Here is a 27440-nt window from a genome sequence, read left to right as displayed (position 1 = left end):
TTGCAGACGGGTTTGGAAGGCACTGTCAAGGGATACAGCAGATCCCACTTTCTGAGCGTCAAGGGAAAAATATAAATGGACCCGGATGTTGGCGCGCAAGCTTGAAGGGAGAGTACTGTAGATAAGGGAGAAGGAAACAGAGGGGAGTTTGCTGTAGGTGCAAGATTGAGAAATGGAAGGCGACCAGCGGAGGTGATGGAAAGAGAACAGAGAGTAAGGAAAGGGTGGAACAGCAATACTGGCCACCCCACAGATACTACTCCTGTAAAACACCACGACAGAGATTAGTAAAAAGATATACAAGACAGGAAGTAGCAATACCAGAGACTGTTTTTTTCTTCGGCCCTGGACGAGAGCGCCTTCATCGAACCAGAGTATCTGCTCTTGCGCAAGGCAGTGAATGACAATTCTTTTCTTTCCTCTGCCCGTATTTATGGAGTGAAACCAACAGTAGCCTGGGTGTATTACGGGAGCCGTATCCTCTGTGGCGATTAGATATTTCCCTGAATCTCGATGGCGATCTGCTGGTGCAGCATATTCGATCTTCCGGCCTTCACTGAATTGATTGGTTTTCCTTGGGATGCAGGTTGCTCTTTGAATCGATGCTTGGATAAGACTACTTATGCATTCCATGCTCTCTGTCAAGTGTCCTGATGCTGATGAAACCAAGCCCGTCGCACGCTTGATGGATCTGCGAGCCTGGGCAAAGTCAAGATTTGCCTGTATCATGGCAGAGGCTGGAAGGTATCTCTGTCATTGTGCCTCAACGCACCTTCCGGATTTCCAACTGCGTTATTCGCATGTTTGTCAGCTTCCCCGTTGAACGTGCGAAGGATATGGTAGAATCTGATATTTTCAAAGTGTTTGAGAAGGAGCTTGATGCGTTGGATATGTTGCTGAAGGTTGCTGTTTGTTGATCTTTGGTTGTGGTTCATGAAGCCAATGATTATGGAGGAGTCCCCAAATACTAAAGCTTTTCTAATCCCCAGATTTTTTAATTGCAACAACCCTTGATAGAGAGCTAAGGCCTCTGCGTTATTATTTGTTTTTTTTCCTAGACTCCATTCATACTTGCAGATTTCTTCTCCTAATTCATCTATGATAACTCCTCCCGCGCCTGCTGGTCCTGGGTTGGACTTTGAGGCGCCATCAAAGTATAAAATCGGGCAATTGTTACTCTGTATCCATCTCTTGTAGTCCTGGGTGGGAAGTCTTATTTCCCACTCCCTGGTCTGGTCATGATGCTGTCTGTTAGTTCTCTGGATACTCTGTTGATGTCCTGGACGGCCTAGAATATGCCTAATAATTGACCTCTCCTCAACTGAATAATCTGCTGCTTTGAAAGTCCCTGAGTGTTTTGCTGCAATTGTCTCCTGCGCCAATAGGTGAGCCTTGTTGCATGTCTTCCATACATTACTCTCTTTGTTTTGGAAGATTTTTTTATTTCTTGTGAGCCAGATTTTCCATAGTAGATTGTGAGGTATGATATCCCAAGTTCTTTTGACAATCTTGCTCCTTTTATCTTTCCATGGGCAGCTCCTTCTCCATTCTTGAATTGTCTCTGCAATGTTCTGATGAGGTTGCCATGTTATATTGCCCAAGTTGGACAAGTTTATCCAGCATTTCTTCGCGAAGGGACAGTCAAGGAATAGATGGTGGATGGTTTCCTCTGCTGAGCAGCAGTTGGGGCAAATTGAAGGACCATATATCCCTCTCTTTCTTAAATTTTCAGAAGTGAGGATTTTGCCTTTTAACAGCAGCCATATGAAGAATTTGACCTTGGGGATGGCCTCTGATTTCCATATTGTTCTCCATTGGTTCCAGATAGGAGTCTGGTAAGTGCTGTTGCAGATGAATTGATAGCCGGACTTGATGGTGTAGCTTGAGCCCGTGGGGTCCCATCTGAATCCATCTGCTGCTCCTTTTTTAATGGGAGCTCTGTTCTGAAGGTTTTTATGAAAAGCTTGGAAACTTAATTCTAAGTTTGAGGGGATAACTGGAAAATCCCAGCTAGTCCAGGCTCCTGTGTCAACATCCCATTTTGAAATTTGATCAAGCCTCTGAATGCCTTTGCTATTAAGATGAAGGATGAAGGGAATGGCTTCTTCAACTGTGTTTAGAGGTTGGAAACCCATTATCTTATCAGAGGCATAATTAATACTGGTCCCTCCCCCCGGGATCTTTGAAATGTTTTGATTGAGAATGGGAATCGCTTTCTTACAGAGGTGCCAGATTTTAGTAGAATCTCTACTGGGAATATCAGTTTCAAGGAGTCTTTGCCTATTGTCAGAGAGGTATTTGCATTCAATGACCTGTTTCCACCAAGCTTTTGGTTCATTAATTAATCTCCAAGCCATTTTGATCCCGAAAGCGAGGTTAAGAATTTTAGGGGCTCTAATTCCCAGTCCACCTCTATCTTGGGATTGAATTACGCTTTTCCATTTGACCAAATTGAATCTATTTTTTTCTTTTTTTCCTCCTTGCCATAAAAAGTTGCGGAGGGCAGTTTCCAACTTATAGTGAAAAGAGGCAGGAGCTTGGTAAAGAGTGAAACGGTATAGAGGTAAGGAGGAGATACCTGATTTGAGCAAAATTAATCTGCCTGCTGGGTTAAGCCATTGAGTTCCCCATTGCTGAACCTTCCTTTTGACTTTGTCTATTATTTCATTCCAGGTAGTGGCTTTTAGAGAGCCCATGGTGACCGGCATCCCAAGGTAGGTGAAGTGGTCCCAGGTTGCTTTGTAGGCAACTCCAAAAATGTTGGCTATGATGTGAGCTGTTTGATTGGAGATATTCCATCCATAGATGCAGCTTTTTTGAAAGTTGACCTCTCCCCCTGAGCACTCCATGAACTGGTCGAGGAGGATTTTGAAGCGCCTTGCTATAGTAGTGGATGCCCCTCCAATGAGCAGAGTGTCGTCAGCAAATTGAGAGTGGTTGATATTCTTCACTCCGTTTCCAAACTTGATACCAGAGATGAGGCCAACTCTTCTATTGTGATCAAGGGCGCTGCTAAATGATTCAGCCATCAAGATGAAAAGATAGGGGGAAAGAGGGCAACCTTGCCTTAACCCTCTTGAGGATTGAAAAGCTTCACAAGGGCGTCCATTTATGAGAGGCGAAATCCAGGGGCCAGAGATGCAAGCGGCAATGGTGCTGATGAAGTCAGAATTGAATCCCATTTTCCTCAAGACAGCAAACAAGAAGGAGTGTCTTACTCGATCAAATGCATTGGCTAAGTCAAGCTTAAGAACGAAGCCTTTCTCCTGCCTTGATGTGCTGGAGTGAATAGCTTCTTGGACCAAGGTGATGGTATCATGAATTTGCCTGTTGGACATAAAGCCTCCTTGATTTTCGGATATAAGGGAAGGGAGAAAGGGTTGGAGTCTGGCTGCTATGATTTTTGCAAAGATCTTATATGAAGTGTTACACAGTGAAATAGGTCGAAATCTGGAGAAAGAAGTGGGGCGATTTTCTTTAGGAATGAGGGCAAGGAAAGTTGAGTTTGTGAAGCCCCCCATCTTCTTTTTTCTTTGGATTCCATTCATCATTTTAACAAGGTCTTTTTTAATCAATTGCCAATGGTCCCTATAAAAATTTATTGGGAACCCGTCTGGACCTGGAGACTTATCTGGTTGTAAAGTCCAGATGGCTTTTCTGATTTCCTCCTCTGTTATTTCACTGTTTAAGCTGTCATTCTCCTCAAGAGAGATTTTTTCCGGTAGATGCTTAAGGAGCGCCGAATAGTCAGCATCTCCTTGGATTTCCGTGAGGAGACATTTGTAATGGAGGAAGGCAGCTCGTTTGATGGATTCTTGATCATTATGCTGGCTGCCTTGGCTATCAATTATAGTGTTTACATTATTCCTTGTTTTTTTGACAGTGGCCTGCTTATGGAAGTAAGCCGTATTTTTATCACCTTCCTTCAGCCAAACTTCTCTTGATTTGATTCTCCACTTGATCTCTTCCGCTCTCTTGATTTGAATTAGCTGGCTCTGAATTTCCCTTTCTTTGTTTTTCAGCTGATGAGTGAATCCGTGGTCCTCTATTTGCTTATGGATCTCTTCCAAGTCCTGCTGAATTTTTTCTCTTATTTTTTCTGGCTCTTGATAGCTGACTTTTGCCCAATCCTTGAGTGCTCTCCTTATGTTTCGAAGTTTTGTTTCCCAAATATGGCTTGGAGAGCCTTCAACGTGTTGCTTCCAGGTTGCATCTATGATAGCCTCGGCCTCAGCGTTGTCTCTCCACAGAGGATTGTATTTGAACGGAATTGGTCCCAAATGAGAATGGGAGTCCAGCGTTAAGATAATGGGGAAGTGATCTGAAGCTGTGGCACTGAGAATTTTGGTGTGGCCTGCAGCAAAGGAAGAAAGGAGGGAGACATTAACCAAAATTCTGTCCAATCTTTCCATAATGTTGCCTGGCCCCAACCTTCTGTTGTTCCAAGTGTATTTCCTATTTTTTGGAATGATATCCATCAGTTCATGGTCAGACATTATCATTTCCATCTGTCTTCTGAAGGGGTCGGGGGTGAAGGTGCCCCCCCTTTTCTCATTCGCATGGAGGATTAAATTGAAATCTCCAGCAAGAATAACATTTGAGTTCTGCTCATTGTCTATTTCTTCCTTCAGTTCCTTCCAACATTGTTCCTTTTCCCGGTAGTGATTGGGGATATAGACATTATAAATGATGAAGTCACAGCTCTCTTCCTTGTTACTAAGGTTGGTCCTAACCCAATTTTGATTGAGGACAAAGGATTTGCAATCCCAGTACTGCTTATTCCACATAGTTGTGATTCCTCCAGAAGCTCCTCTGGAGTTGCTACTGGCCCCTGAGAAATTTTTGTGGGCATCTATAATTATTTGCATTTCGCTCTGACTTTGCTTGGTTTCCTGTATCAGAACAATTTCAGGTCTTTCTGTTTGAAGAAGATCTCGTAGGGCAGCTGATTTGGAGGGGTGCCCCATACCCCTGCTGTTCCAAGATAAGAGCTTCATCATGAGGCGTTCGAGCGAGGAGGTGCTCGCCTCTCATGATCTTTACCTGCTGTTTCTTTTTCTTGTGAACCTGTAATGAAGGATTCCATAGGGGTTTGGATCCCTAGGGCTATGTCCTTTTGTGTGCTTTCTTCCCGGTGTTGCTTGGCTGACTTTCTTCCTGGTCCCGGTTTCTTATGGATATCACTGGAGGCGCCAATGTCTTTTGAAGAGCTTCTGGTGGTTCTGGGGGGGGGAGGATCAATGGGAGGCTGAGAGGGGGTCGAAGAAGTCAAGGGAGGTTCGATCAGATCCGGAGAGGGCTGATCAGGCTGAGGATCATCAGAGGATAAAATAAAGAAGGGGTTGGAGGAGGAGGGGAAAGAAGATTCAATGGAGGGTCCAGGAGGATTTAAAGAGGGAGAGGTGGGGCGGGGGGAGGAAGAGCCCGGTTGTTCAGAAGGTGGATCTTGTTTTGATTGAGGGGGTGCTTTCTTTTTTTTCACAGTTTCCCACTGTTCTACTTGGTCCTCAGATTCAAGATTAGTAATTTTAGAGCATCTATTGGCAAAGTGGCCGTATTCATGACATACCTTACATTTAAAGGGTATTTGTTCGTAGTCCAGCTGCTGTATGTAGCTCCAGTCATCCACCTTCAGCTTGATGGCTTCTGGCAGGCCTTTCCCAAGGTCCACTTCTACGCAAATCCTTGCACAGGCCTGCATGTTATCTTTAGGCTCGCTTCTGTCGATGTACTTGCCTACTGCATTCCCTATTGCTTTTACCGAGTCATCTCCCCAGCAATGCAGGGGGAGGTGGGGAAGACGGACCCAAACCGGAACCGCATTAGGAATATCGAGTTCAGGGTCGAAGTCAGGAGTCCATTTGTTCAGATATAACCCTCGAGAGTCCATGAAATAGGGCCCGTTCCTGAATATCAGATCCTTGTCTGCCTTGGTTTCAAAGTGAAAAGTATAGTAACCTCTGCCACAAAATCGAATCGAAATCTTTCCTTGTGTTTTATCAGACCAGTTCCTTTCCACCCATCTCTGGACTGTCTTTGGTGAAGGCCATAAGCCTGTGAACTGCCCTATGAGCCCTTTTTCTGCTAAAGATAAAGCTGCCATTCGAGGGAGAGAAGGAGGTAGCTGAACTTCTTGGAGAATATCAAGTTTCTTGACAAATTTTGATGTTGCTGGTTTCGGACGGACGGGGGGCAGAGATTTTACCAGATCAGAGAAAGCTTTCTCTGCATCCCCCGTAGATGGATCAGAATGGGCCATGGCGGAGGCCAGGCCCCAAAAAACAGGCCTCGCGGCCTAGGCCGAGGCGAAGCTGCAGCTGCTCACCAGTCTTCAGTCCCGCGATCCAGCTCCGCGCGTGCTCCTAAACAGTCAGGTCACCGTGGAATTTTTGCTATAATTTTTTTTTTGTGATGTTTCTGATGCTAAAACCAAAACCCATTTGGGTTGAAATCATTCTGGACCTCGAGACCAAATTTCAAAGCTTTTCGTGCTATATTTGCGGAGATATGAATTGAGGAAGTTAGCCTTTTTGTAGACTCTCGAATTACATTACAAACAGGTGACCTGGGCAAAATAGTCATAACTTTTGTTTTGAGCATCGGATTGAAATTTTGTAAGAAGTTATAGAAAGAGAATGGACTGTAGTTTCCTATGTATATTTTTTAGATCTTAAGGTCAAAACAGTGAAACGTGGCACTTCATACAAGTTCTCTCTTCTGAAAAGGTATATAATCAGGTCATCTTGGGAGATTGTGCATAACTCTTTCTTGGAGAATATAAATTCAATCAGATTGATGCCATCGGAAAGAGGATGCAAAGGGCTACTGAAGGTCACAATTTCAGAACTGGAAGATCAAAAATTACAGAGATACATCAGATGCAATATTGAGCTCCTACAAAGTGAAAAAAGGTGTGTAGATTTTTAAAACTTTTTGCATAAGCTTGGTTTGAAAAACTATTTTGAAGGAATTCGAAGGGCATAGTGAAGCATTATTATGGGTAGTTGATTCCCCGAAGAAAGAAAATGGAAACACCTAGCAAGCAACTTGAAAACTCTAGCATGAATCGTGAAGAAGAGGAAGAAATGCAACATGATATATCAAAATGACAAGACCAAGTACAACAAATTTCATTCTCACTAAAGGTAAGTGAAGCCAAGATGAATGGCATGGAAGCTAATATGAATGGAATGCAAGTTAATATGGAAGCTAAGATGGATGGCATGGAAGCTAAGATGAATGACATGGATGATAAGATGGAAGAATTGAAGATAAATTTGAATAAGTTGCTACAAGAAATGGTCACTAATGGTGAAAGGGTAGTAAAGGAAACTCATGATGAGAACAAAAGAAATGTTAATCATGATTTCATAGACTCTAATGTTGTATTGAAGTCCAAAAATCGATACGAGGAAGTTTGATGGCAAGGATCCCAGAACATGGATACTACAGATGGAGCAATTTTTCGATCTCCATAATGTGCAAAACACACAAAAGGTACGTATTGCAACTTTATATTTGGAACCAAATCAATTTATATGGTATCAATGGCTTTGCTCTCGTAAACAAATTGTCACTTGGGCAATTTTTATGGAAGAAATGACAGCACATTATGAGGATACAAAAAGCAACACTTTTTTTAGCCAATTGATAAATCTCAAACAAAAGGGTTCAATGATGGAGCACATTGAGGACTTCCAAAAATTGAACATAAGGGTAAAAGATATTCCAGAGGAGCATAGGATTGATGTGTTCATAGGGACTTTAAAGGATAATATCCAACATGAGGTTCACCTTGGGGAACCTAATTCATTGGAGAAGGCATTCAGGTTAGCAAGAAAAATGGAAAGCAGAATTATGGCAACCAGGAAGCCTACCAGTCACAACTATAAATATGGAACTGTTGTTTCCCCTAGCCTTCCACAACCTACAAGGTTGAAAACACACCAATTAGAAGAAAAAAGAGCAAAAGGGCTTTGTTACAGTTGTAATAGAAAATACACTAAACGTCATAAGTGAGCTGACAAGAAATTATTCTACATAGATTGTGAAGAGGAGGAAGAAAAGGAACAAGAAATTTCAAAAGAAGAGGATATACTCCAGGAAAAAAACCTAGATAAAGAAGAAATGAATCCAACCATATCTTGTAATGCATTGGCTAGAATTACCACTCCTCAAACTATCAAGATAGAAGGACATATCAAGAAGAAAAAGCTAATAGTGTTGATTGATTCAGGAAGTACCCATAATTATATTCATTGTAAGATAGCCAAAGAATTGAATTGCTTCCTATATCCAGCACCAGAGTGTCAAGTGATGGTTGCAAGTGGAGGAACCATAAATTTCTCTGGAAAGTGCCATAATATCAAGCTATCCATGGGAGAATATGTATTGAATAGCCCAATGCTTTCCATTCCAATGGGTGGTGTTGATGTTATACTAGGAGTCCAATGCCTACAATCCTTGGGTACAATAGCTTTTAATTTTCAAGAAATTTTCATGAAATTTTCTGTGAAAGGAAAGGAAGTTGAATTAAGGGGTATTGCAGGGAAACTGGGAAATATAATAAGCTCTAATAGTATGACAAAGCTTCTAAAGAAGGAACAATGAGGTGTAATTGCACAATTATGTTCACTAGATGTTTCCATAGGGAAATCATCTATTTCTCCAGATCTCCAAAAGGTATTGGACAATCATTCCAAGGTATTTGAGACTCCCAAAGGTCTCCCACCTATTTGTGATCATGATTACGCTATTCATTTGATTCCAGGAAGTGTTCCTCCTAACATCAGGTCGTACAGATATCCCTATGCCCAAAAGAGTGAAATTGAATGTATGGTTGCAGAAATGCTAGAGGCTGGTATAATTCACCCTAGTCAAAGTTCTTTCTCTGCTCCAATAATATTCGTGCACAAGAAGGAGGGATCTTGGCGCATGTGTCCAAATTATAGGGAGCTCAACAAGCTCACTATTAAAGATTAATTTCCCATTCCTGTCATTGATGAATTATTGGATGAATTGCATGGATCAATTTACTTCACCAAGTTGGATCTTCGTTCATGATATCATGAAATCAGAATGAAGACTGAAGACATTCCGAAAGCATTATTTAGAACTCATGAGGTTCATTATGAATTTTTGGTCATTCGTTTTGGCCTTACCAATGCACCTTCTACATTTCAAGCTTTGATGAATTCCATTTTCAAACCCTTCCTTAGAAAATTTGTGTTAGTATTTTTTGATGATATACTAATCTACAACAAGTCTTGGAAGGATCATGTTGAACATGTTGACAACGTGCTCAAACTATTGAAGGAGAAACAATTATATGCAAAAAACTCCAAATGTTTCTTTGGATTACAAGAGGTGGAATATCTAGGTCATATTGTTTCACGTGAAGGTGTTAAGGTAGACCCTAGCAAAATTAAAGCCATTAAGGAATGGAAAATACCCACATCCATAAAGCATCTACGAGGATTTCCTTGGTTGACAGAGCATTATCGCAAGTTTGCTAAGAACTATGGGAGAATAGCAGCACCTCTAACAACATTATTGAAGAAAGATGCATTTTCATGGACTCCAGAAGCAACAAAGGCCTTCGAACATCTTAAAAAGGCAATGTGCCAAGCACTGGTCTTAGCTACACCAGACTTCAAAAAAACCTTTATTGTGGAATGTGATGCTTCAGGAAATGGAATTGGTGTTGTTTTAATGCAAGATGAAAGGCCCATTGCTTTCGAAAGTTGTCCAATCAAGGGAAAGTATTTACACAAATCTATTTATGAGAAGGAAATGTTGGCAATACTACATGCACTTAAGAAATGGCAACCCTACCTAATCAGAAGACACTTCAAGATAAAAATGGATCATGATAGTCTTAAACACTTTTTAGAACAAAGATTATCCTCTGAAGAGCAACAAAAATGGGTCACAAAGATGTTGGGTTATGACTTTGAAATCATCTACAAAAAAGGGAAGCAAAATGTTGTGGCAAATGCACTCTCAAGAAAGGATGAGGATGTGGAAGAATTATTGTGCACTATTTCTATTATCCAACCAGATTTGATAAACGAAGCAAGGGAGGAATGGAATAATGACAAAGAAGTGTGGGCACTTATTCGAAAGTTACAACAATATTCCAATACATCTGATACATTTAGCTGGAAAAATGATTTGTTATGGTACAAAGATCGCTTATACCTCTATAAGAATTCCAAACTCAAACAAAAGATTCTTATGGAATTGCACTTCTCCCTTAGGAGGGCACTCAGGATTTTTAAAAACTTACCACATGGTTAAGAAGGAATTTTCTTAGGATGGCCTTAAATCGGATATTCAAAAGTTTGTGACAGGATGTTTGGTTTTCCAAAAAAATAAAGTTGAAACAATTAAGACCCCAGGTCTATTACAACCTTTATCCATTCCAAGCCAATGTTGGGAGGAGGTTTCAATGGATTTTATCATAGGTTTACCCAAGTCTGAAGGAAAGAGTGTCATCATGGTGGTAGTTGACAGACTTACCAAGTGTGCACACTTTTGTGCATTATCACATCCATTTAAAGCCAGTACAGTTTCTATTGCATTTATGGAAACAATTCAAAAGCTACATGGAAACCCAAAGATTATTGTAAGTAACAAAGATCCCATTTTCACTGGAAATTTTTGGACATAATTATTTTCTTGTCTTGGTACTCATTTAGCTCATAGCTCATCTTATCATCCTCAATATGATGGGAAAAATAAGATAGTAAACAAATGTTTGGGAGGATATCTTCGTTTCTTTGTATCTAATAAACAGACACAATGCGTCAAATGGTTGCCTCTGGCTGAATGGTGGTATAACACTTCCTTCCATATTGCAGCAAAAATGACCCCACTTATGGCACTTTATGGATATCAGCCACCATCCATAACATCATATTTAAGAGAAAATTCTAAGGTTCAAGCAGTGGAACATCACATCGAGCATCAACAACAAGTTCTCCAACTCTTGAAGGATAACCTCACGTTGGCGCATAATAGAATGAAACAACAGGTAGATCAACATCGCAGCGAAAGAAGTTTTCATGTAGGTGACTGGGTATTCCTACGGTTGCAACCATATAAACAAATGTCCTTCAAGCAAGCTAATATGGATAATAAATTATCACCAAAGTATTATGGTCCATACAAGGTGTTGCAAAGATTGGTACTAAGGCATACAAATTGGAGCTTCCTGCAGCTTCTCGACTGCACCCAGTTTTCCATGTTTCATGTTTAAAGAAGGTTATAGGAGACAAGCTCCCAGTTCAAACAATATTGCCCCAACTTGACGAGGAAGGAAAAATTATATTGGAACCAGAAGCAGTCACAGAAACAAGAACTCAACAGCTACGAAATTGATCAATTTTGGAGTATCTCATAAAGTGGAAGAACTTATCTGCTGAAGATTCCACATGGGAGGATGAGAATTTTATACAGAAGCATCCAGAACTACTCAAGCATTGAGGACAACACTTTTTTGAAGGAGAGGGGCATGTTAGGTCCCTATAATTCTAGTGATTCCCCCATTACTATTGTCATTGTATCCCTTATTAATATTGTTGTGCCCTTATTGTCCCCATATTGTTATTATTGTGCCCCATAGAATCCCTCTATTGTTATTTTTGTGCTTTTATATTATTATTGTTAGGTCGGCTTGGTTATATTGTGACCCCTTAGACTCCTATATATATAAAGGAGGTTTTGTCATTTGAATCATCTAAGAATTGTTCATTTGTGTAATGTAAAGGAGGTTTCCCCCTCGAAGAGGCTAAATTATAAGGTGTTGATCTATCTTTTCTATCTTTTTGTGAGCTAGTTTCATAACAGCGCATAGCGTGAAGATTTAAAATGAGTCATAGGGTTGTCTACCCTCATTGTTGTAATGTAATGTTGGCTTTAGAAATCTACCCATGGTCCGTGGACCATGGGATTCTATAAATACAACGAGGCTCTAAGTTGTAAATAAGTAAGAGAAGTGGAAGCAATAGAGATGAATAATTGAGTCTTATTGAAGTGTAGAGTCAAGTATTGGGTCATAGAGTAGGAGAAGGCTCTGCAGCTGAGTGCACAGAGGCCTAGTAGTCCGCAGCTGATTGCGCGGTTCCCTGTAGTTGAGTGCGCAGGGCAAGTCGAGTCTATAACCTTTGGAGAAGTAATAAAAAGAAGTTTCATATCATTTCTGTGTATCTTTTCCTGTTTTATGCATTGCATATATTAGGTATGAATTGCATTTATACTGTTTATATGCGCAAACTTATATGATTATGTTCACTGAGAGAATATAAGACAAAGTATCTGTTTACGTGAATTTAACTAACAAGTATAAGAAGATAAGTAAGATCCATTGTGTAACTTGGGGAATTAGCGCAAATCACTGCCTTAGCAGCTCGAAAGCATCTGAGTCCCTAGTTAGGGCTGCACGAAGGTGATTATAACAGATCGTGAAGGCCTTGCAGGCCAAGGCGGTGCGCGAAGTAACCTGCGTGAAGGTATTCACAGTTGGACTAAACCAACCCCTCAGACATCTCAAGGGTGCGAAAACTTGGTTCCAGCATCCCCCGATACTGCTTTGGGTGAGACCTCAATCCGCGCTCTGCGAGATGTTGCCAAAAGGGCCAGTAGTACAGGGATTCATTTGGCTAATTAACTTCGAACCTAGGTCAAGCCTCCTCAAGCCAACACAAACATTTTGGAGAGGTTTAAGATGCAACAGCAAGCCCAAACCAACTCCAACTGTCATGGGGTTGAGGTTCAGCAAAGAAGATTTCAGCAGCAATGTCAATCCAACATTGTACAAAAGCATGATAAGCAGCTTGATGTATTTGATGCCAATAGGCCGATATAATGTATGCAATGAGTTTGGTGTCAAGGTTCATGGAGACACCTAAGGAAACACATTGGCAAGCAGGGAAAAGGATTCTAATGTTTGTCAATGGGACAAAGGAGTATGGTATTCAGTATGTCGCAACAGATGATTTCAGGTTGGTTGGTTATACTGACAGTGATTGGGCTGGAAGTGTCGATGACAGAAAGAGCACATCATGATATGTTTTTCATTTGGGTTCTGGAGCCATTTCATGGGCTTCCAAGAAGTAGCCAATAGTGTCACTGTCAATAGCAGAAGTTGAATATGTCGCCGCAACAGCAACAACAAGTCAAGAACTTTGGATGAGAAGAATGTTGAGGGATCTTCGTCACGACTAAGGGGGAACAACGACTATTTTCTGCGACAACACCTCAACAATTGCATTATCAAAGAATTTTGTTTTTCAGAAGAGGACCAAGCATATTGATGCTAAATATCATGTTATCAGAGAATTGATTAACAATGATGAAATTGTGTTTCTGCACTGCAGGTCATAGGGACAATTTGCTGATATTTTCACAAAGTCATTAGCATGTGAAAGTTTTTTTTTATCTCAGAGACTGTTTGGGAATTGTTAATGGCGATAGTTGTGATTAAGGGGGAGTGTTGGAAATAATAATCCCGACCACTGTATTAAACACACTAACAAACACCATGCTTTCCTGGTCAGCTACTACATGGTTGCAATTTTGTTTGCACGTGAAAGGACTGAAGTAAGATAGAAGTACAACACTGACCATTCCGCAACAAAGCAAATAAGTTAAGGAGCTTAATGAAGTTGGTAAATAAATATGGGAAAACATTCACTCCGCAACTGTTGCCCACACTCCACAACACCTGCAAGTTCAGAAAACCATTTACTATGTAAAATCGCACATGTTGGGTATTAATTATTTTCTCTGGCATGTATTAATGTCAAATTTGTATGTTGAGATAAATATGGATGTAAAATTCATTTGTAACGTTGGGCAAGTTAGAGAGCGAGAGAGGGTGAAATTATGTGAGGTAGTGAGGAGAAAATCGTGGAGGAAATATTGGTGGGCATGTCAAAACTATTTTACGGAGTTTTACCAAAATTTACTCACTGGGTTACTCCGCAACCCCAGTGATGCGTAAATGGCAGTAAGTCTTTTGTGTTTTTTTTACTTGGAGCTGCAACCTCCATTTATCACGTGAATGTATTTTCTTGTGTTTTAACATATAATATAAAGTGTGGCTTGTTGCATTATGGTATTCATCTTTCACAAGTAGATTTACCACAACCTTTTTTGTTTTACTCTATTTTGCGGTGAATGAATTCTGTGTTTTGTGTTTTATTAAGCCTCTGTGTACTTGCGATTTCTTTGTCGCAACATAAGACAACCGAATTTTGAGCTAGACTCCAGAAATTTTCTAACAATTTTTGGGAAATAAAAAGTTTCATAGATTCTTCTTCATGCTTTGATGTGATTTCATTAATGTATATCAAATCATTCAAGACTCCATATCTAACCAATGAAGAAGCATATTTTAATATTTTGTACATATAACAATAATTCTTTTGTAGCTAACTTCTAATATGCTAAATTAACTATGCATATTTAACAATCATGTGGATACACAAAATTATTTAATCTAATATATTTGGCAATGTTTTCGTATTTCAAAAATCTTGAATGGATGAAAATTTGTTAAATTTAGAATTTCATTAGCATAGATACCTACATACATATATCCATTCCATGGGTAAAAGGATCCACCATGAATCTAAATGACAACCAAGCCAATTTTCCTTCCCCTTTGAGATGTTCTAAGGACTTGTTTTAAATTACTCAATTATTATTATAAGATGAATATATTGATTCAAGATATTATTAATTAATTAATTATATATATATATATATATATATATATATATATATATATATTCAAAAAAACCCTAGGCCAAGTTCACTCTTCTCGGCACAAAGAAAGACAACGAATACATGTCATCTGAACCATATAATTAATTTATAATAATGTAACATCATAAATACCTAAATTTATGATACCTAGGTGTGAGGAGCTCCAATGGAGCATGTCATAACACCCATTGCATCAAGGCGGGGAGAAGAACAATTTTATTGCATGAAGTGAGGTAGGTCATCTCTCAAGAGCCATACATGCCAAGAAAAAAAGAAACGAGACAACTATAAATACTTTAAGATTATGTTTATTGGAATTTTTCAAAATAAAGCTTAATACATGAGCAAATGAAAATATAAAAATTATGGTGTACTACTCTTTTCCAAGAAACTATTTCAAATAAGATCCTTTGTTATGCCATTATAAGTATCTTTGCAATAACTTGCATCAATGTGAAACAATTTCACTGGAACCAAAATGGATAGCCTTACTTAAAGGCCCTACGTATACATAGTGGAACTGTATAATAAATTGGACTACATGTCATGGATGATATAGTCCTATCTTAGAGCTAAAGTGGCTTAAGAGTTTAAATTTAAATAATTAATTGGGAGTTTGTGAACCTATTAATGCCAGTTGGCAGTTACTCAATCTTGATAAGAGCTATGACCTACCCCAAGAATTCTCCATCATCAAAATAATTGACATGGAGATAAAAAATGAAGTTAACACATAATTTCCAAAAGAAATACAAGGAAACCTCCTAATTGTTGCAAGGACGTTTACCAAATAACATAAAGCATTGATCCATCTAGTTGTTTCTTCATGTTGGGAGTGTCCACTAGTCCACAGAAAATATTCTTCTTCCTCGAATCAAGTGATTGGTTAGCTCTAAAGTCAATGAATAGCTGAACAATATTCTCTTTACGAATATTAGTTTTTTCACCTTTCTTACTAATGTTAGTTTACTAGTACTCCCTCATCCTAGCCATAATTGAAGATGGGCATGGCTAACAAAAACAATGATGATGTCAAATGAAGTGGTTAATGGAATATAAAATGACTCTCTTGTGTTCCTAAAGTCCCCAGTTAAATTTTAAAATTCATTTAAACATTAATTAATTTATTTCTATAAGTTTTGAATAGAGTTAAGATTTAAATTTTCACAAATATTTTATTTTATAATAACAAGTAAATAATAACAACGTTTTAACCAAATGTACACATTTATAAAATTAAATAATAACAGCGTTTTAACAAAATATACATAGAAATAATATTTAAAATCAAATATACATGAAAATGAAAATGAAAAATTCTAAGTGATAATGATGATGTCATCTAGCATTTATGTGATTATGATGATGTTGTCGAGGCATTACATTTATTGTAGAATTTTTGGGATCGATGATAAGAAAAAATCATGAATTTTGAATTTAATTGATAAGCATGTACATATTAATAGAGGAGAAATCACCATAAATCAATGGAGGAATGAAAGGGAAAAAAGTTAATAATTTTTCAATATGCATGTTTTTAAAGTAATTAAATGTTTATGTTATAATGAAAAAGGAAACCTTGAAACAATCTTTAAACGCCCAAATCACCATAAATCAATGGAGGAATGGAAGGGAAAAAAGTTAATAATTTTTCAATATGCATGTTTTTAAAGTAATTAAATGTTTATGTTATAATGAAAAAGGAAACCTTGAAACAATCTTTAAACGCCCACTCTACTATACACTGTATTCTGCAGATTGTCCCAACATTTATAGTAATAAACGTAAAACAATAATATATCCCACGCCTTTCTCTGAAATTGTGTAGAATAATTCTGTAGACCGCAGAATATAGTATTCAACCTTCGGAACATTTTGCAATTTGAATTAGCGGAGGCAGGATCGAGCCCATTCTTTTTGACCGCCTTTATTTCTTAGTAATATAACGGTGAAAGACCAGCTGTGGGTTAAGAACCCATAAAACTGACGTTTAACGAAGATATGCAGATGTCCGGAAGAGGAGCTTCGCCTTCCAGTATTTGGCAGGCATGGCGCATGCGCAGCCTGTTATCCGGCTCTGGGTGACAGCACAACAACCCCAATTTCAGCACCTTCTCCATCTCGCCCACATCATATCCGTCCTTCCCCAGCTTTGGATCCGATGCCTCCAGCAGCCTGTCCTCGCTGTACAGCTCCCATGCCCACTCCACTAAAATCGTTTGCTCGGCGTCCTTCGACAGATCCACGGGCCTCCTTCCGCATGCCACTTCCAACAGCAGAACCCCAAAACTGAATACATCCGAGCTGGGAGTGGCCTTCCCCGTGTATATGAGTTCCGGCGCTATGTACCCCAATGTTCCGACCACATGAGTCGTCCGAGGATTCTCGCTCTGATCATGCAGTCGAGCGAGGCCAAAATCTCCTAGCCGCCCGTTGAGCTCGGAATCCAGAAGTACGTTGCTTGCCTTGATGTCTCTGTGGATGACCATTTTCTCCCATCCCTCGTGCAGATACAGCAGTCCCGCCGCCACGCCTTTCAGGATCGCGTATCGCCGAGGCCACGGCAGGACTATGGTTGGGTTTCCGAATATCAGATTATCCAAGCTGCCGTTAGGCATATAGTCGTAAACTATGAATAAGTGTTTTTCCCTCCGGCACCAGCCCCGGAGATGGACCAGATTCCGGTGCTGTAGACGCCCCATGCTCGAGATCTCTGCGACGAACCCTTTCATTCCCTCCGTGAACTCCTTCGTTATGCACTTCACTGCGACTTCTTGGCCGCTGCTCGGGAGGACGCCCTTGTATGTTGAAATCTAATTTCAACGCAGCCATACGCTCTCAGCCAAAACCGCCAGAAAACGTTAAGCAAAACAGCCGGAAAGCTCTCGGGTTGATTTCAGGCAAAGGTACTTTTCCGATGATCGAGCCCGAGAAATTTTGGAGCTGACACGTGGTTCAGCCCTGACGTAACGCAACGTCATTTTCTCGGAGGTTAAAGTTCAGCACTTGTTGGTCTTCCGATATTGCCCTCCACCGTCGGATGTGCTCCACTTTCTTCAACCGTTGATTGCCCGAAGTTGCTCCAAACCTGCATACGGCAAATATTAAATTCATAGCGTGGAGTAAATCTAAGTTTTGTTGACCATACGTTTAATTAATGAAATGTCATAGTGGTAGGTAGTATATTGAAGTTTTCATATATTGCACGTAAATGTTTTTAATCGGAGGTATGGGCGCATATGCTCATTAACTAAGTATTGTAAGGGATATGGGTACGTAACTTTTTTTTATGTTTTTTTTATGCGTTGACCATTTTTGAGTAATGGTATGTAAAAAGATCATAGACACGAGTTAAAAAAAACAGATGAACGAGCCAAGGAAAAATATGCTCGTGGGTTGTAATGGTGGTGGTGTTGATTTTGTAAAAAAGAAGTGTAAAAGAAAAAAAACCATGTGTGGTTTTGCACAGCAGTGCATAAAGAAAATGGTGAAGCTAGTTTTTGTAAGTCTGTGTAAGTTTTGCTTTTACAGCAGTATGTAAAATTGTTTTACACCAGTAAATGTGAATGGAGGTTTTACAGCAGTAAATGTTAATGGGAATTTTTCCAGCAGTGTAAATTCTCATATGGAGACACAGTGAATGTTTTTTTTGTTTTAATGAATAGAAATATTTTATGGTGAAATCCTCTGTTCCTCAGTGAAATTTTTTTTGAGTCTTCTGTGTGCATAAAAGATCCTGGAGTCAAAGAACAGAGCATTGTCTCTGTGTTTAAATTGAATCTTGGTTTTTGGTATTTTCCCCATCAAAAATACCCAACAGTGGTATCAGAGCAGGCTTAGGCTCTTTGAAGGTGACAAAGAAGCTGAAGGGAGAAGGTTTGTAGCTGCAGCAAAACTTCTCAGGCAGAGAGAAGACTCAGACATCAAAGGATTCAGGTATTTCAAAAGTTTTTTTTGTGTTGCTGAAGAAACAGTCAGCTGTTTTAAACACACAATCAAGGATTTAGAGACATAGATCAGAATACAAGGAATGGCTAGCACAAGCACTGGTATGGGTTTGTTTAACACCCAGCTCCCACAGTTTAATGGGAAAAACTATGACTACTGGGCAATAACCATGACAGCCCTGTTTGCCTCTCAAGACTTATGGGAAATAGTTGAGGAAGGTTTTGAAGAACCAGCAGATGAAACTGAGTTCAATGCACTAACTCAGGGAGAGAGAGATCAGCTGAAGAGCAATAGGAAGAAGGACTCAAAAGCCCGTATGTTGTTGTATCTAGCAGTAGACCAGAGTGTGTTTCCAAGGTTAGCAGCAGCTAAGACAGCAAATGAAGCATGGCAAACCCTCAAGACAACCTATCAAGGCATGGAGAGAGTGAAGACAGCAAAGCTACAATTGCTGAGAAAGGACTTAAAGAATCTGTGCATGAAGGAGTCAGATAACATTGACTCATTCTTCACTCATGTGATTGGTGTAATCACACAAATGAGAACTCATGGAGAAACCATTGAAGACAGAAGGATTGTGGAGAAAATATTGAGGGTCTTACCCTCAAAGTTTGATGCCATAGTCACCACCATCGAAGAGACAAAGGATCTCTCAAGTTATTCAGTTGATGAGCTACATGCATCACTGATAACTCATGAGCAGAGGTTGAGTAGGAATGAAAACTCATCCCTTGAGCAAGCCTTCAAGACCCAGATGTCCTTTGGAAGAGGAAGAGGTCAAGGCAGAGGAAACAAGAGAGGAAGAGGCAGAAGCCAGAACAGAGGTGGAAGGAACAGCCCATCAAATGCACAAGGAAGAGGCAGCAATCCAAATCAGAACCAAGGTCAAGGCAGCAGCCAACAAAGAGATCAGTATCAGGCTCAAGGACAAAGGTATGATAAATCTAATGTTCAATGCTATTATTGCAAAAAGTATGGACATTATGCTAGTGATTGTAGAAAGAAACAACATGATAAGAACAGCAGACAAAATGCCAATGTTACAAGAGAAAACAGCAGTCAAGACAATGTCCTGTTAGCTTGTAACATGGCTGAAACACATAGTGAGGACATTTGGTTTTTAGACTCAGGTTGCAGCAACCATATGACAGGGAATATAGCCCTCTTTTCAGCCTTAAATCAGAATTTGAAATCAGAGGTCACACTAGGAACTGATAGTAAAGTCTCTGTTATGGGAAAAGGGGAGATAAAAATATTTACAAAACAAGGAGAAAGGAAAACCATAGCAGATGTCTACTATGTCCCCGGAATGAGATGTAACCTATTGAGTGTTGGACAGCTTATCCAAAAGGGTTACAATGTTTACTTTGTAAATGATGTGTGCACCATCATGGATATACCACCCAGCAAAAGATGCATTGCTGAAGTGAAGATGACAAGGAACAGGATGTTCCCTCTTCGGATCCGGGCAGACTTGAAGAACAAGAAGGAAATGGCAACAGTCACCCAAGAGGCCTTCCAAAGCGTGCCAAAGGATGAGAACTGGTTATGGCACTTGAGATTCGGGCATCTAAATTTTGGAGGTCTAAACTTATTGAGCAGAAAAGGAATGGTAAAGGGATTACCATTGATAGAGAAACCGGACAGCCTATGTGAAGGCTGCATTTTGGGAAAACAACATAGAGAGAGTTTTCCATCAGGGAAAAGCATAAGGGCAAAGACACCCTTAGAGATTATCCACTCAGATTTGTGTGGACCAATGCAAGCTCCATCATTAGCTGGCAGCCTATATTTCTTGACATTCATTGATGACTGTACAAGAAAGACTTGGATATATTTCCTTAAAAACAAAAGTGAAGTGTTTGAGAAATTCCAAAATTTCAAAGCACTTGTGGAGAACCAAAGCGGGCTGCACATAAAAGTATTGAGAACTGATAGAGGAGGTGAGTATATCTCCAAGGAATTCCTAAGATTTTGTAGAGAAAATGGAATTCATAAACAGTTTACAACTAGGTACACTCCACAGCAAAATGGAGTTGCTGAAAGGAAGAACAGAACCATCATGGAGATGGCAAGGAGCATGTTGAAGGCAAAGCATTTGCCAAATGAGTATTGGGCTGAAGCTGTACATTGTGCAGTTTATATATTGAACAGGTGTCCTACAAAAGCAGTCATGAACAAAGTGCCAGAAGAGGCATGGAGTGGGAGAAAGCAAGGAGTCACCCACATGAGAGTTTTTGGATGTGTGGCCTATGCACACATACCAGATCAGCTAAGGAGGAAGTTGGACAGCAAAGGGGAGAAATGCATCTTCATTGGATACAGTGATGAATCCAAAGCCTACAGGCTGTACATCCCATCTACCAAGAAGTTCTTTGTCAGAAGGGATGTTCAATTCATTGAAGAGGAAACTTGGGATGGAAGCATAGAGAAAACAGTGAATGTCAAAAACTGTTTGTCTCATGATGAAGATGATGAGGAGGTGGCTGAAATGAATCCCCAAACAGCAGCGCCAACACAAGGACAGCAAGGGACACCATTGAGGACAACACAAGGACAGCAAGGTACACCATTGAGGATCAATGAGAGTGCTTCTCCAAGCACACCACAAGGAGGAAATTCAAGTGCATCTTCAAGCACTTGCACACCAAGTGAAAGAGGTAAGAAGTTTAGAAATCTAAGTGACATTTATGATGAAGGAATGAATTCCTTATTTGCCTTGTATTGTCATGTTGATGATCCTATTCATTTCGAAGATGCAATTAAAGATAGGAAATAGATAGAAGCTATGGATGAAGAGATGAATGCCATAGAGAGAAACAAAACATGGGATTTGGTTGAGTTACCAAAAGGCAAAGAAGTCATTGGTGTGAAATGGGTCTACAAGACCAAGAGCAATGCTGAAGGCAAGATTGAAAGGCACAAGGCAAGGCTGGTTGTCAAAGGGTACAAGCAGCAGTATGGGAGAGATTATGAGGAGACTTTCGCACCGGTTGCAAGAATGGAAACCGTGAGAGCAGTGCTGTCCATAGCAGCTCAAAACAAATGGAAAGTCTACCAAATGGATGTGAAGTCAGCATTCCTAAATGGAGTGTTAAAAGAAGAGGTTTACGTTGAACAGCCTCTCGGCTATGAGAAGAAAGGTGAAGAGCACAAAGTGTGCAAATTGAAGAAGGCTCTTTATGGGCTGAAGCAAGCGCCAAGAGCATGGTACAGCAGGATAGATTCATATCTATTGGATAATGAATTTGACAAATGTGAAGGAGAGCCCACAGTCTACATCAAGGAAAAGGATGGTAAAATTTTAATTGTTGTTTTGTATGTTGATGATGTGATTTTCACAGGTAATGATGATCAGCTCATTAAGAATTTTAAATCAGTCATGAAAAAGGAATTTGAAATGACTGATATGGGTTTCTTGAGATACTTCTTAGGCATAGAAGTAGATCAAAATGAAAAAGGAATTTTTATATCTCAAGCAAGATATGTAAATCAAATTTTGGGCAGATTTAAGATGGAAGAATGCAAGGCAGCAATCACTCCCACAGTGATGGGATTAAAACTCAGCAGAGAGGACAGCAGCAAGGATTTTGATCCTAGTTTGTATAAAAGTATTGTGGGCAGCCTTATGTATTTAACAGCTACTAGGCCTGATTTAATGTATGCTGTTAGTTTAATTTCCAGATTTATGGAGAGGCCAAAGGAGGCACATTGGCAGGCAGCAAAGAGAATTTTGAGGTATGTCAAAGGCACCAAAATGTTTGGAATTTTATATCATGCCTCAGAACATTTAGATTTGGTTGGATACACTGACAGTGATTGGGCTGGAAGTGTAGATGATCAGAAGAGCACTTCCGGTTATGTTTTTAATATGGGTTCAGGAGCCATTTCATGGGCTTCTAAGAAGCAGTCCATTGTAGCATTGTCTACAGCAGAGGCTGAATATGTGGCAGCTACAGCAGCAGCATGTCAAGCAGTGTGGATGAGAAGAATGTTGAGAAGCTTAGGCCAAGTGCAGGCAAAAGCGACAGTGATTTTTTGTGACAATAGCTCAGCTATTGCATTGTCAAAGAATTCAGTGTTTCATAAGAGAACGAAACACATTGATACCAGGTTTCACTATATCAGAGAATTGGTGAACAATGGAGAAATTGTCCTAGAACATTGCAGGACTCAAGAACAGGTAGCAGACATCTTGACAAAGCCACTTGATCAGAAGAGCTTTGAATTTTTGAGAAAGTGTCTCGGTATGACCGAATGCCCAGCTGTTGAAATTAAAGGGGAGTGTTGAAATCTAATTTCAACGCAGCCATACGCTCTCAGCCAAAACCGCCAGAAAACGTTAAGCAAACCAGCCGGAAAGCTCTCGGGTTGATTTCAGGCAAAGGTACTTTTCCGATGATCGAGCCCGAGAAATTTTGGAGCTGACACGTGGTTCAGCCCTGACGTAACGCAACGTCATTTTCTCGGAGGTTAAAGTTCAGCACTTGTTGGTCTTCCGATATTGCCCTCCACCGTCGGATGTGCTCCACTTTCTTCAACCGTTGATTGCCCGAAGCTGCTCCAAACCTGCATACGGCAAATATTAAATTCATAGCGTGGAGTAAATCTAAGTTTTGTTGACCATACGTTTAATTAATGAAATGTCATAGTGGTAGGTAGTATATTGAAGTTTTCATATATTGCACGTAAATGTTTTTAATCGGAGGTATGGGCGCATATGCTCATTAACTAAGTATTGTAAGGGATATGGGTACGTAACTTTTTTTTTATGTTTTTTTTTATGCGTTGACCATTTTTGAGTAATGGTATGTAAAAAGATCATAGACACGAGTTAAAAAAAACAGACGAACGAGCCAAAGAAAAATATGCTCGTGGGTTGTAATGGTGGTGGTGTTGATTTTGTAAAAAAGAAGTGTAAAAGAAAAAAAACCATGTGTGGTTTTGCACAGCAGTGCATAAAGAAAATGGTGAAGCTAGTTTTTGTAAGTCTGTGTAAGTTTTGCTTTTACAGCAGTATGTAAAATTGTTTTACACCAGTAAATGTGAATGGAGGTTTTACAGCAGTAAATGTTAATGGGAATTTTTCCAGCAGTGTAAATTCTCATATGGAGACACAGTGAATGTTTTTTTTGTTTTAATGAATAGAAATATTTTATGGTGAAATCCTCTGTTCCTCAGTGAAATTTTTTTTGAGTCTTCTGTGTGCATAAAAGATCCTGGAGTCAAAGAACAGAGCATTGTCTCTGTGTTTAAATTGAATCTTGGTTTTTGGTATTTTCCCCATCAAAAATACCCAACATTGTAAACTTTGCCAAAACCCCCTTGTCCCAAAATGTTATCACCACGGAATCTGCTGGTGGCGATGCTGAGCTCCTTGTAAGGGAATCTATGGGGCCAGTACTCTTCCTCCCATTCTTCGATCGTTTCCCTGTTTTTCGCTCTTTTGAGAAACCAGACCGCCCAAATCCCAAGCGTGAAGAGAACCAAGGTGGCCACGGTGACGCCGGCTATGAATCCCGGGTCCAGATGTTTGGAATACATGTTAGCAAGTGAAGGGAGACGCGACACATTGACGGGCGGCGCCGTCCCTTCGTTGGTGAAGCTCCACGCCATAACGTAATGGTCTTCCACTAACATCCCTGTGGATGCTGAAAATCCAACAAACATCTTCTCTTTCAGAACATTGTGCAGATCAATTTTCATAGATATCAATGGCCTGTGCGGTCTCGGCAAGCCGGCTAACGTGATGGTAATGTTGAGGCGGCGTTGAGGATGATTGTAATCGATCCAGGCCTGTATGTTCTGTCCACTCTTGAGGCTCAGTCCATGGAAGCTGTCCACCCCATCCCAATAACCGGCAGGCACGGTCTGCTCCGAGATGAGGCTGTTGACGTCTACACCCACGTGGTTGTCGTCGGGATCATTGAATTCCGGATTCTTGGTCGTATCGAACTCCACTGCAAATAAGTGATTGTATGGCCGCCCGTTGCTGGTGAGGTCTAACAAGCCCAAATACTGGGACGCAGTAGCGCGAATGGGGTAACTGTGGGGCATCATGATGAACGCTAGTCCATGTCCTCCGTCGTTAGAGGGAGGATGCACAATGGAAAAAACGAAGGTAGTGCTAAAGGAGAAACGAGTCTCGTTGCTTTTCATCTGCACGGGAATTGAATAGAGCGCGCGGCCGATCATAAAATGCGATTGCTTTGTGAGAGCAAGCACGGATTTCGAGCCGATGACAGAAGCCTCCTCTTCCAAGATCAGGTGTGTAACGCCCTGGCGATTTGGGCAGAGGCGCGCCTTCACCCGACGGGCGACCCGGGTGGGCAACCCGTGGGCCACCCGTGCACGACGGGCGGGCGCCCCGGGCGCCGCGACCCATGCACGGCGAGCGATGACAGGTTTGGCGAGCTGCGACATCCGGCGAACGAGGGCGAGCTGCGGACGAGCTGCAGCAGGTTTGGACGCGGGTGCAGCTACCCGAACCGGCGGACAGTTTACGGTTGAGGCTCGGGCGAGCCGAAACGGAGAGTCGACCCAAGGGCGACCCGCGCCCGACGGGCGGGCGACCCATGGGCGGCCCACGCCCGATGGGCAGACCACCGAACAGCGACATGGCAAACGGCACGACATGGGCGCGAGTTGGTTCAACACGGGCGTGGCACGGTTGGGCGCGTAGATGTGGGCGAAGGGAGGGCGACCCGGGCGGGCGCCCCTCCATACGACGGACGGGCAGAACGCGACCACAACCGGACGTGCGACAGCAAAACGACAGTGCGACGAAGGGCGGACAGGTGCGACGTTCCTACGAGCCGGCTGCGACGTTTTGGGAGCACTTACGAAATACTTAAGAAATAATGCGATGGAGTGCAGACTTTATAAGGGCGTAGGGAGGCCTTGCCCTTAGGCAAGGGCCGACCTGCCCATAAGTAAAGAAGGGGCTCCAACGTATGTATTTAGGGGGTCGGCCTAAAGAGCTGACACCCCTTCATCATAGAGTTGAGATGGCTATATATTCATGGCGCAGATGGCTCATTTGACAACAAGCACTTCGCTCTCCTCTTGGTCTTCGATCTAGAGATAAGAGGACGCAGAGAAGTGCGCATCTCTCATGCGCATAAGTGAATAAGTGCGCAGTTCTACCGGGGATTGGTTTTGAGGACGACAGTTCACGGTGAAGGACGATTTGGTGCAGAATTGATTTGGTAGAGTTTTGGAGGCTCGGGTGAGCTCGCTCTTACCAAAGGTAATTGGTATCGAATTGTAAAAGGCTCTCTTGCCTCGTTGTAAAAGTTCTAAGTGTTGGCCGTGGGCTTGCCCGGCACACTTGTGATTGTATTATTGAAAAGAGATTCATAATATATATTTGGGCGAACTCGTTCGGGAGTTGCCCCTCCCATTATCATTGTGTGCAATTGTTATGTGCTCGGTTTTACATTGCATATTGGTTATGATTGTATATGAAGATTAATGCCTTGTCTTAATTAAAGAAGATGAATTAAGCATGTTAATGTGTAAGGCGTAGTCTATATGTACAAGTATTACGAAAAAGAAAGTACATGGTAGTGCCGCACCCCGCCAGATAACGGTTGGAAGACTACCGTAGACTTGGGGGCGTGACAAGGTGGGTTCCGTTAAATCCGTCGAAGATGAAAGTGGTGTGTTGATGATCCTCATCGACCTGTGCAGGAATAAGTGGTAAGAAGAGAGAGGTGCAGGCTATTAGGAGGAGTCTGCGCCATGGTATTAGCATCATTAGTCGTTTCTTTGGGTGGAGCGAAATTCCCCAAAATTCCTTCTGGGAAGAATAAATAGATATGGATATTAATACCTTTTTTTATAAAGAAAAAAACACTGATATTCAATACATTGAAAACCAGTACATGGTCTAATATAGTCCATAATTGTTACCATCAGCCATAAGCTGTATCTACAGACTTAATGAACTAACAGAACAGATATAACCATAGCCATTCTAAAGTCCACGGTAGATAGTTGCATCCCAATACAATGACCTGATCTCTCAAAAAAGATGTCCCTCTATCATCATCGAATACTATAAAAGTCCTACATAATCAAAAGCATATAACAGCTGAAGTATCAACCAACATAAACGGTTGCTACAGAAAACTATCAATAGAAATATTAGCCAAATGGTATGGAGCGATCCTCCATCCTGGTACTATTTCCAAAGAACTGGAAATGCAAGCGCCCAGAAATGATGGATATTAATACATACTCAAATGATGGATATTAATACATACTCAAGTGATCTATAGCCACAAAACATATATCAAATAAATGAAACAGAATGAAGTGTTGGGTGCAGTTATCTTCCAAAGATTTGCTAACCCTAAAAGCACCCTTCGAAAATCCTGGCAAGAGCATTGAAGGTCTACGTTTCTTATTGTAAATTTTTCATAACTTATGACCACGGAGATTTCGTATCGTTAAAATATTCTTCTTTCGGAACGAAAGAGGAATAACAGGGAAATGACCGACGAGATAAGAATAACAGGGAAATGACCGAGAAGATAAGACGTCGTATTGAGGAAGGAGGGAAGAATAACACAGGAATGACTCCGAAGAATGCCGCTTCATAATTACAAATGTAGAAGAGAAATTGCAATTCATAAATGTGAGAGTGACATTAACATCTTAGTTGTAATTTGGATTACTTCTCATCTCAAAATTATGACATCTTCCGACCCGTGATT

The 27440-nt window shown here is 40.8% G+C and overlaps 2 protein-coding genes across 2 annotated transcripts; both read right to left on the bottom strand.

Moving 5' to 3' along the window:
* Nucleotides 1-725: 725 nt before the first annotated feature.
* LOC149188565 (uncharacterized) lies at nt 726-6259 on the bottom strand. Its single transcript, XM_089409994.1, has 2 exons — nt 5630-6259; nt 726-4892 (listed from the first exon to the last, which is right to left on the bottom strand). Exons 1-2 carry the CDS (start codon nt 6257-6259, stop codon nt 726-728), a joined length of 4797 nt encoding a protein of 1598 aa, XP_089266120.1.
* Nucleotides 6260-16436: 10177 nt separating this feature from the next.
* On the bottom strand, nt 16437-27014 carry LOC149188564 (L-type lectin-domain containing receptor kinase IV.2-like). Its single transcript, XM_089413046.1, has 3 exons — nt 26345-27014; nt 24022-24999; nt 16437-17570 (listed from the first exon to the last, which is right to left on the bottom strand). Exons 1-3 carry the CDS (start codon nt 26477-26479, stop codon nt 16740-16742), a joined length of 1944 nt encoding a protein of 647 aa, XP_089269172.1. The 5' UTR covers nt 26480-27014; the 3' UTR covers nt 16437-16739.
* Between the last annotated feature and the right edge of the window lie 426 nt (nt 27015-27440).

This window comes from Pinus tabuliformis, chromosome 3_1 (assembly GCF_031772625.1).
Source record: "Pinus tabuliformis cultivar Carrire ecotype Pingquan chromosome 3_1, CPIR1, whole genome shotgun sequence".
Taxonomy (NCBI): domain Eukaryota; kingdom Viridiplantae; phylum Streptophyta; class Pinopsida; order Pinales; family Pinaceae; genus Pinus; species Pinus tabuliformis.
Note: the sequence above shows the minus strand (reverse complement) of the source record. Positions and strands in the feature narration are given on the sequence as shown.

Coding starts and splice junctions, on each gene's coding strand:
- LOC149188564 (XM_089413046.1), bottom strand. CDS start 26,479: ATGATGCTAATACCATGGCGCAGACTCCTCCTAATAGCCTGCACCTCT. Junction 25,000..26,344: donor GATTTAACGGAACCCACCTT/GTCACGCCCCCA, acceptor CCAAATCGCCAG/GGCGTTACACACCTGATCTT. Junction 17,571..24,021: donor GTTTTGGCAAAGTTTACAAT/GTTGGGTATTTT, acceptor TCAACATACAAG/GGCGTCCTCCCGAGCAGCGG.
- LOC149188565 (XM_089409994.1), bottom strand. CDS start 6,259: ATGGCCCATTCTGATCCATCTACGGGGGATGCAGAGAAAGCTTTCTCT. Junction 4,893..5,629: donor CAGAAGCCATCAAGCTGAAG/GTGGATGACTGG, acceptor GTTCTGATACAG/GAAACCAAGCAAAGTCAGAG.